Genomic DNA, 11,113 nt, shown 5'->3' on the forward strand with positions numbered 1-11,113 from the left:
AATCAAATAATGTATTTAGAAATAACTCTACTATACCTGCGTTAAAAATGAATAAAAGATTTTGTCTTGACAAAGAACAGGATGTGAAGCCACACGCAGCAAGAAGTTTTCCAAACCAATTCTTCTTCTTTCCACAAAATCTGGATCCATGTTATCTGCTGATAGCTTATGCCAAACAAAGTCAGCCTGGTTAAACAGAAGAGTGTCAATAGTAAATAAATAACAAACAAAACAAAGCAAGCTGCAGCCTCAGCTTCCTTACCCTTTTTTCTGGCAAAGGTGGAACAACAATATGTGGGTAAGTAACAGACAAATAATTCCTCAACAACTCAAATTCACTGTAACGTCGCCACAGGGACTCCACTGGTGAACACTGTCCCTCGCTCTGGGACTCAACAGCTCTGAAAGATAAAGCAGCACATTTGAGCATTAGTAAGCTAGCACCCACTCCCTCAAACCAGCAGTACAAACAGAGCAAAGGCCCCAAGAATACTACTGATTACTGCATAACTTGCTCATAACCTAAAGGAATCTTAATTCATTTCACGTCTACATACTTAATGCAAAAAAATATTTGTAATTTCTGCCTGATAGCACTCAAATTTTTTAGGAACGCAGGAAAAGTCAATGCATTTACACACCAAAACCAAACAGGTAGATCACAGTCAAGTAAAGAGTCACACAGGTGACTTAGTTCACATCACTACAGAATTAGACATATTTCTCTTGGAACAATCTTAGGCTCCAAATCAGCACAATTTCATAAGCAGCCGAAAGATACAGAGTATTATAAGAAGGAATTTGCTATTCAGTGGGAAAATCTTCAGAGGATAAAAATTGTCTTGCATGCAACAGCTAAAATACTTACAAACATAACTTCAAAAATATTAAGTAATTTTAAAGGATATTTTTAGAAAAACATAGTAAATTTCAAAGAACTTCCAATTTTTTGTTCAAAGTAGTATCTTTTTATATTTAAGGACCAAGGACATAAACTAGCTACAGTAAGCAGGTCCAAAATTGATGCATCTGAAAAATTTGTTGAAAACTTAAAACCAACATGACCTAGGAAGATACTGAAGGATTTTATGTTATTATAAAAGGAGAAATCATGAAATACTGTAGAACTGAAAAATAATATAAAAATTTGACAAGAAAAATAATTTTTCACACAATACATTTAAAGCAACAGAAATACTTTGCAACATCATAAAATAAGCATTGGGTCAGTAACACTTCTTAGCAGTTAGCATCAGCTGTCTCTTTCAGAGGCTGAACAACCCCACCTCTCTGAGCCTCTCCCTGCATGTCAGACACTCCGAGCCCATCATCATCCTTATGGCCCTTCACTGGACTTGCTTCACTAAGTCCACATGCTCTTTGTGCTGAAGAGCTCAGAACTGGGCACAGTAAGTTATGAACTCATATGGTACTCAGCAGAATAGACTGCTATGTTACTTCTTCCAGCTGAAGTCAGGTTATGCAGTTCTTGAATTCATAAGAACATTCTGAAGTTTTAAAAACATCTAAGTAGCACACAAATTATAGATTTTTTTTAAGCTATTCTTAACCTCCTACAAGGTTGGATTTCTAATGACCTTGCTGAAAAACAAACAATTCCACTCTAAAGCAGCCTTACATCTTGAGGTGGAAATAATGTAATACAGATTTATGCAAAAGATTTTTTTTTTACTGAGTAAGGTAGAATGACTTTTGTATATCTCCCCTTGCCTTGAGGAAAGGACATTTATTCCAGGTGACTGAATTTGTAGGGGGGAAAAACTTCAGAGGGAAGAAGAAAAAAAAGGATGTATTCATAGCATTCAACACAAACAGATGCAGATTAAAACTGCTTGAGAGTGACTCAAGAAGAAAAGGTGAGCACACTGCTGGCAGCCACTAAAACTGCACTGCCAACATCCCACAGAATTCTTCCCTATTAGAGTATTTCAATTCAATGAAGTTGCAACTGCAAATACAGAGTTCTGAAGAGGGTAAGCTCAGCTTAGCGCTGGACTGACAGGCTGTGCAGCATTCCTCCCCACACTAATGTTGCACAGTTTAAATACTGCGAGACCACTTCAGCTCAAAGCAGGTATCTAGTGACTGAACTATGGCAGAGTAAAAGGTAAACTGAATGGGTAAGGAATTGAGATACTATGCCTCGAAAGATTAATTGTTTAGTCGAAAGCTGAAGGCATACACCTTACATTCCTAGGGGAGAAACTCCCAGCAGGGTTTGGTAAACAATCTGGCCATTCAAGACACTCACAGAGAAGTACTTCAGTGTTACAGATCCTTTTAATCTCCAGCTTCAGCAGCTATCAACCGGCTGCACTGACTTACACCATGGGTTTCAACAGCACTACTTTCACATGGGTTATCATCAACCCTTAAGCAAGACTGACACAATCAATACATCCTAGGATTATGTGGACCCTGTCTAAAAACACAACTGCACAAGCAAACATGAACAGGGAGACAAGAAAAACACAGGTCAGGACTGCCCTGAGAATCCAGTCAACATCCCAGAAGGACCCATCTGTGCTGCAGACACAGATGCTGCTGTGACAGCAGAAAGACACCAGAGAGTCACCCAGAGCTCAGCAGACACATTGAACAGAATGAAGAAGACTGCAACCTCCTTTACTCAAATGCAGGAAGATGACAGAGATTCAGTTTTCAGACCTGGTACAAGAAGTTCACCACAATATAATGGATGTTCTATCAGACAAGAATGAAAGGAAGAAAAAAAAACAAACTGCAGGATGCAGTTGGTCCACTGCTATTACATGTCTCTGTCACTCCTATGCATAACCATTTCCTGGTCACAGAAAATGCAACCCTGGGATTGGCACAGGAGTTGTGTTTAATCAGTTCTTCTTTCCTGTATTGATTTTTCTGTAATAGGAGAGTTCCATTATTCATTTTTTTCTAAAATGTAACTAAAGTTTAAGACTGAGTGCATCGTTTCATAACTAGAGGCAGGCTCGGTGTATGCACACACCAGTGACATTTATGGCAGCCTTGCACACTTCAGACACACAGTAGAGCTACAGAAACTTAAGAATGTACCAACAAAGGTTGACTGCAAGAACAGTTCACTTTATGTTTTCAACATCATTCTTATTCTTCTTGTCAATATGAGCTCCTAAGGAAAAGTACTCCAAGCTGCAATTATTTTTCGTCTCCACATACCTTATTCTTTGGGCTTACACTGCCACAGACAACTTTAAATTTGAAGTTTTCTACTTCCCAAATATAAGTTACTCAGGAAAGTTCATTTGTCTGTTTCATTTCAACAGAGAGTGTGCTTAATTGTTGTCTTCTGCCTCTAACCAAACACATTCCCCACGCAGTGATCTTAAAAGTATCACTGTGTGAATAACCTGCAACATCAGTGAGGTCAGCACAGAGAAGAATGAAAAGGAGTTTACCTCTCCAGGAAGTTTCTAGCCCAGACATTCCTACTCTGTTTTCAAGTGCACTGCTGCAGAAACACAGATTCACACAACATCAGAAAAGAACCACCTCGAATTTTGTTAGGATGCATTTGTAAGTGGCCTCAATATATCACTCCCATATCAGATACAATTACAGTAATATACATTAGATAAAGTTAGGCAGCTTGTTGATCTGCCTTAATTCATCCTGCTGTGTCTTGTCATTCCTCCACACACCCAATTTTTGCCAAAGCAGCTTTACCATGTAAAAGTTGATCTGTATTTTTCTTAGAACTCCCAATTTTTGCAGTCGAAAGAATCACCTTATCATTTAATAAGTTTCAACAGTTTTAACACCACAAATATGAGAAAAGAACTAAAGAATATTGTTCTGCTGCAAACTAACAGTAGAAAAAGAAATGAAATCGAGAAAACTGTCTTTAGAAAGTGACTTCACAGATTCAAGTCTGTTTGGGGAACTACATATACTTGACTTCCATAGTATAGATTACAGGTTAGAAGCAAATGCACTTACATTTCACATTCCTATACATATTGAAGGAAGGCAAATACACCGATAGGATCATCACATATTTTCACACTGCAGCAGTCCATTTATCATTTGCAAGGGTTCAGGTCAACACACATCAGTAACCTGTTACTGTAAGAGATCAGAGCCTTCTGACAGGAAAACGTTCCAGTGTAAATTACGCTCTTAGTGCTCCGTAACTGTTTGGCAGAGTTAAATATAAATTAGGAGAAGCAAAGACCATGTGGAGACTCAACTGTGCAAAAAACTTTTTCAAGTTTTGTATCAGCTTTGTATTTGTCAGAATTAACAAGAACACACCAGTTATTTAAAAAAAAACCAACATAGTAACATCTCAAACCACACACATACACAAGCACTAAGCAGAAAACTAAATATTAATCGACATTTTTAAAAGGTCATTTGGGAGTGTAACACTTCAGCAGGGAAGGACCACAGCTTTATAGAGAAGCCTAGTCCTAAGCCAGCACAAACCACTACCTTGTTACTTGAAGTTTTATGTCCATACAGGGCCTCAAGAACTCCAGGAGGAAGGAAGCAGACTGCCAGACCAGATCATGCCATTCACTGCATCTTCCCTGCCCACACTGAAGACATCAAGGAAGTTTATTAGATCTAAAGCCTACTGCCAATTTGTTCTGACAAAGCAGATGTGTGGACAACAGGCTAGGCTTCCCTCAGTCTAAGTTAATCAAGCTTTACAACCCCTATGAGGGACACAAAAGCTTCACACTATACCCTGATGAAAAAGATTAAATTACTAACAGAGAATCCTGAAGGTCAAACTTGTCTGTGTAGTTTGTTCTTTCTTAACTAGACAGCATCCAATACAACATCCTCTCCATAGTCTGTGTTAAGCAACCTGACACTATTTCTCTTCTCAGATCATACTTACATCCTTTATTCTAACATGCATTTATTCTCTCTTAGAAGCACAAATGCTGCCTTTTACAGTTGCAGTTGTTGCTTTATCTTCATCAGGAGGGCACCTATGTAGCACCAAACAAGGCAGCCATGCTTCTTTAATTAACTCATTTAAATAAATTTAAAATTACTTTGACATTATTAACACTAGTTTCAGATTCCCGCTTACACCCAGGCTTACAGTAAAGCTGCCAGATTCTGCTCTCCTGAGCACACAACACTACAGAGTTGGGTAAAGGAGGGGAGCAGCAAAGTTCTTTGCAAAGCTGTGGTGCAAAATCACTGCACAGCCCTCAGTTTGAAGCCTGCACCCACAGCACAGCCTTTCAAACGAGGTAATAAGAGTTTGAAACTGCATGGATGGATTTGGGACAGGCAAGTAAGATTAGAGAATTTTTTTTTTTTTTTAATCACACCAAAAATGTCTCCACCTGGTTACATATGAGGCCATAAAATATCACCAATTACAAGAACATTTCTCCCCAGGAACCCCATTTCAGAAAGGAAGTAGAAATTCACAAAGGTACTCATTACACTCAATACCTTCACTACCATCTAATTTTTTAGACCACATTATGAACTCCCCCATTAAATGCAAGTATTGCAGACCAGTTTCAATTAAGATTATAATCACTTGTTGACATTCAGTCAAACTTCTCAATTTGTTTTGGTTCTAAAAACACAATATAATACTTGTACAGTCTTCAGGCAGGAAAACCATATGTTTCCCCTTTAAGAACAGTTTTAACAATGCAAGTTATTCATTCCATGAACCAACCTGCCTGAAAAAATTAAAAAGACAAAATTGAAACCTTCAGCTTTTACATTCATAACTGATGTTATCATAACCAATTCGAAGATTACATTACTCCCTGTCACGTTCATTTGCCTTAATTCAAAGTGCCAATGTGAAAACTTTAGTCCATCTAATTAACCTCTTCTCACTTCCTGTTTAAAACCAATTACCTCAAATGAGCCATTAAACAATTCTGAGTGCAATAAAAAGATGAACGGCTGCAAAATATTAAATCCGACAAGAAGGAAACACACGAGTTTATTTCCTTGTAAAAGCCCTCACCTCTTCAGTGGTAGAAGCATTAACTTTGCTTCCAGCCTTTGACCTTCCAGTGTATGAGAAGTGACACTTCCATTCCCCTGCAGTGGGCAAGGTTCACTCTCTGTGCAGAAGAACACTATTTTAGAGGGATGGGCAACTCTTCTCACTAGCTACTTAGAAACAGTCTCTCTATTCAGGCCTCTCAGACAGCTGATACCTAATGATTGCTCTTCTACCTGGCAAGCTGTATGACAAAGAAGCACTTCTCTTGCCACGGGATTTTTCACAGCCAGCTGATTCTTTGGTTTTTTACACTTCACCCAGTTTGCTGTATTTAATCAAAATATACATTTATTAGGCAGATTAATTATTCATAGTATCAATCAAGTAAAAAAATCAACAGTAAGTTTTCAAAGCCTCTGTCTTCTTTCACCTCCCAGGTCTCCCCTGGTTAAAGCTCATGCTGAATTTAGACTATCTTTCTTCCTAACACCTCCTTTGGAGAGAGCAGACAAGTCTTCCTGAATCTCAATGACCAAAATCTGCCTTTTGCTGTTTTATCAGAAGACAATATACTTCTGTGGGCTTTCATCCTGTGCCTCTCCCCAAGAAACACAAGAGTGGGCTTTTCACCTAGCCCAGCATGGAATGGGAGACTTTGGGAATGATATTCAAACAAAACATAACAAAGGAAAAACTCCCAAAATCCCATGGTGCAGCCCTACTACCACTGAACTGTAGCCTGGCTGGCTACTGATTTCCAAGTTCACTTCTCTCACAGAAACTTTCTTTAGAAGTTCTTACACTTTGGGTGGGCAATCCAAGGTCTTAACAGAGAAGCTGTTATCACTCCTGTCACAATTTAACTACTGGAAAACTTTCCAAATACTGAAAACAGAAATAAGAATTAGTAACTTCCCAGTCATAGTGGGGCAGTACGACTGGAAAACACACTGAGCCACCTTGTCAATTTACTTCAAGAGGAAGTGAAGACTAGTAGGGCTGGAAACCAGGGATCTTGCTATTAAGTAGTCAAATACCAGGCTGCACAAGGTTGTGCCACTTTTCCCTAAAGCCACATTTAAAACAAATAAAAGAATACTCTCTAGTCATCACGTTATTTGATCACAAAGGCCAGACTAGAAGTCTTAAAGCAAGCAGAATGGAAGCAAAGTGAATTACATGGGAAGTGTCCTACTACTACACAGGAAATTGTTTACTTTAAAGGAGAACAGGCAAAAAAGGCATTCCCCAAATGTCCTATAACTAAAAGTGCATCAAAACAGATCACTTATGGAGGTGCTGTGCATTCTGATTGACTCTCAGTTCTGTCATGAAAAATAACAGGTACAAGAGCAGGAGTCAGGGGTTTATACTATCTCAGTTCCTGTCGTTTCATGCAGTCTCTGATATAAGACACAGCTGCCTAAAATTCTAACAAGCAAGTCTGAATTTAGATAAGGTCTTGGATATTTGTAATTTCCCTTATAGAAAGCAAGTCATAGGCTGAGCACTTATATCTCAAGAAGGAATATTTAGCTACACATCTTAGTTGTAAGAATTTGTACTTGCCTTAATACCATTTCCCAAAAAGAGGTGGAAGTGTCCCCTGTTCTTACAGTGAGAATATAAAAACTAAGTTATTTTTAAATAACTGTGTGGTTTAACGGAAGCTGTGAAACAAACTGACATCATGACTAATTGAATAGAAATAGTTCCCCACAAAAATCTAATTAGCTAATGCAGAAAGGTGTAAACCAAGAATATAGGGGATGCTTTCAAGAAGCACAACCCTTGGAATTTGCTGAGGCTCTGTGGTCTATGGGAATGGAGTTCATTTTGTTTCAAAGAAACCCATCTACATCAAGGTATAATATAACTTTAAAAAAAAAATCATAAAAGTCACATGAAAATGTGAGCATAGTAATAAGTCTTCTCATTTTGAAAAGAAAAAGTAAGCAACACCATAGCTTGCATTTTGAAAACATTTTCATCAGCACTGGTGAAACTTACATGTTAAAAGTTTAAGCACTTAGCTCCTGTTCTGTACCAAATACACAGGGGTCATCATTGCATCCATCTTGTGTCTCTTATTCACCCAGATACAATTCCTCAATTAAAACTGAAATTAAATCCTAGATAGCAGTAACGGTGGAACCCCAGTTCACATAAACGTAATGCAACTATTATTAAGTGGTCTTCCTTTTATATTACTATAAAAGTTTTATTCTTCAGCTACAGAATATCCTATTACCCACAGACAAATTGCTGTAAGCCCACCTACAGCTACAGGCTCAGCAGGAAGCACATTTAACAGCCACCATTTATATTTATGCAAGAAATTTTGCCTTCTCAGCAAAAGGAAAAGAGAACCCATTTTATTAGAGATGTGACAAACCCACATTTTCAATAGTTCTGCGACAAACATGTCTTGGTATTTGCTGACCACAGAATAAAATAAATCTAAATGAAAAAATGCAATCTGAGCAGCAAAATACAGTTTTGCCACTATAGAAGAACAACCAGGAAAGACCAGTAGGAGAGAGTGTAAAGTAACACAGGGATGACTGGGAAAGGAGAGGCAGTCAGCAAGTTCTGGGGCTGCATAAAGCTACCCCCAGAATACACTTCACATCATAGTTAAGACACCAGTGATTCCAGTTTTCTTCTCTTTTCCTTCAGAAAGATTATTACAAGAAAAATAACACTTATTTTATATGAGAAGATGTGATCTTCAATATCAATATGCTGTAAAAGTATTTTTTAAGCATCTGAGCAACTGCCAAAGAACTACAATATTTGAAAAATATAATATATGTCTATTTTGGATTTCATTTTCTAAGTTTAGCAAAAATACAGTAAAACATATCCCACTAGGTCTGCAGTCAGTTTGACTGGCGTGTCCATTAGCTAAACAAGCTAAGAAGCCTTTCAAATTTGAACTCTTCAGAGCCTTTGCAAAATGCAACTGCTTTGTTTCAGAAGGTTTTATCTATATAGCAGATCATTCCCAAGGCAAGGCCCAAAGGTTAAAAGTGGTAATATAAAGAAGGGAGAAGCAAAACTCCCAATAAAGTCTAATTCTGAAATTCTTGATTCAGCTGAGTAATATGATCCTGCATAACAGGAGTCATCTGTGACTGAGGAGTAAGGATACGTTAGAAAATATTTTAAAGCTACTCAATACTTGACATTTTAAGTTGTCTTTGAGGTACTGAGCATGTTTATCAAAGTAGTATTATTAATCTTGTTAATACAAGAAGATTGAAAGCAGTAAGTTCTCCAGTGAAAGTTCAAGGTAGTATGAAGAAAGGAAACAGTTAATTAACCCTGACCCTTAGACCATCTACAGGGAGGATGTGGTGATCAGATCAAGCAAAACACTCCAAATAGTAGTGGAACAGTAAATTTTCACCACATGACATAAGTCATGAGACTTCTTTATTTTCTTGTGATCTCCAGCAAGCTTAACCATTATGTTAGACCTCTCTCATATACAACCTCATAAATATGTGTATAAATTTACCCAAACTATGTCTAAGAAATAACCAAGCAGTTGTTGACACCATATTAAAGCAACAACTTTCAAGCACGCATTTTCCCACCTAGCTCCAAATCAAGAATTACAGTACAGTTACACAACACCAGCACTAGTACCGAACTGGAGATCAGCTGCCAAGTTTTCACAGGAAAAGATCCTCCACAGTGGGTTGATAAGCACATGACAAAGCACAAACCAGCTAAATCCTCTCATCAACTGTACCTGAATATTTTTAGGGGTGGAAGGAGGGAAAATCTGTTAAGAATGGCACATCCATGCACTTTGAGAGCAAGCTCTCATCACCCACCTAGTCTCAATGAGGTAAGCAGTGTATGTTTCTTGTATGTTCATGGCATTCCTCCCAGTCCGCTTTTCAGCTTCTGAAACAGTGATTTCCATTTTCTTTGCCAAACAGTCTTCCATCTTTTTAGAAGAGGAAAATAAAGATTCATGCAACATTAACCACACAAGGCAAAGGCTACTAACCCTGCCTCCCCTTCTCCCACACCACATTTGTTCAAATAAGACAGGTCTCTGTGGGATAAAGGCTTTGACAGGACTTCATTTTATACCTATGTTCTCTATCACATTTGCAAGTGAAAACAGAAAACCTGCTTTGAGGAGAAAAGAGCAAAGTTAACAAACTGACAACTTCAGATACCAAAAATCACCGTGAGCCAGGAAAATACAGAAAGGAAAAGTATTTTTCTTTACAGGTAACAAAGTAACCTTTTTAAAAGCAAGCAAACAAACAAACAAAACCCAGTACTTTCTATCCAAACTTCCCATCTATCGGTGAATTCCTCCTCAGGACACCTGAGACGTGTAACCACCTCTCCTCTTTCACAGGAAACACAACATATCCGCACCGAGATGTTTTTCTTTTAATCTCTCAGAGGAGAACGGTTATCTTTTACACATTTGCAACCAGGAAGCAGTCAGGACCACACGCCCACCCAGGAAAGGCAGAGCTGCACTGAGCAGGGAGGGGGGATTCATTTGTGAAATTAAGGGGGAGGGAAAGACAAAAAGGATAATTGATAATAATCAATAATAATCTGACACTAGGGACGAGGACAGAGGGTGCACAAAGCTCTCTGAGAGAGGCCAGACCGAGTCTGGAAGCAGAGCCGCTCAGCTCAGAGGGTCGGGCTGCACAGCTCTGCCAGGCAGGGCTCGGCCCCGGGCAGGTGGACGAAGGGCTCGTCCCACCTGTAGCCCCTTCCCGCGGCGGCGGGCAGCGCAGGACACCGCCCGGCCCGGCCTCCCCGCGCCCCTCCGCCCCCCCACCCGGCCCGGGCAGCGCGCTCAGGAAAGGCCGGTGCTCGCCCCGGCCGAGCAGGCCCCGGTCCCGGGGCGGGGGACACCGCCCCTCCGCCGCCGCCCCCCTCACCCTCACCGCGGCCGTGGGCAGCTCCGGGGGCAGCAGGGCGCCGTCCTCTTCCTCGTCCTCCTCCTCGTCCTCGTCCTCCTCCTCCTCGGGGCGGCTGCCGCTCGGCTCGGGCTCGGCGCTCTCCATGGGGCTCGGGGGCTCGGCCGCCGCGCTGCGCGCAGGCGCTGATCCCGGCTCCGGGCAAACCCATGGCCGGCCCTAGAGC

The 11,113-nt window shown here is 40.0% G+C and overlaps 1 protein-coding gene across 1 annotated transcript in view; it reads right to left on the reverse strand.

Annotated features, from left to right (window-relative positions):
• The window catches only part of SNX4 (sorting nexin 4), a 33,963-nt gene extending 22,850 nt beyond the window's left edge, over positions 1–11,113 (reverse strand). Inside the window, 5 exon segments of the mRNA XM_027637115.1 lie at positions 37–186; positions 263–401; positions 9,823–9,938; positions 10,909–11,052; positions 11,054–11,113. Of these exon segments, the coding sequence (XP_027492916.1) occupies positions 37–186; positions 263–401; positions 9,823–9,938; positions 10,909–11,052; positions 11,054–11,098 (594 nt within the window). The 5' untranslated portion in view covers positions 11,099–11,113.

The sequence above is a fragment of the Corapipo altera genome, unplaced genomic scaffold (genome assembly GCF_003945725.1).
Source record: "Corapipo altera isolate COAL_440 unplaced genomic scaffold, ASM394572v1 45, whole genome shotgun sequence".
Classification (NCBI taxonomy): Eukaryota; Metazoa; Chordata; class Aves; order Passeriformes; family Pipridae; genus Corapipo; species Corapipo altera.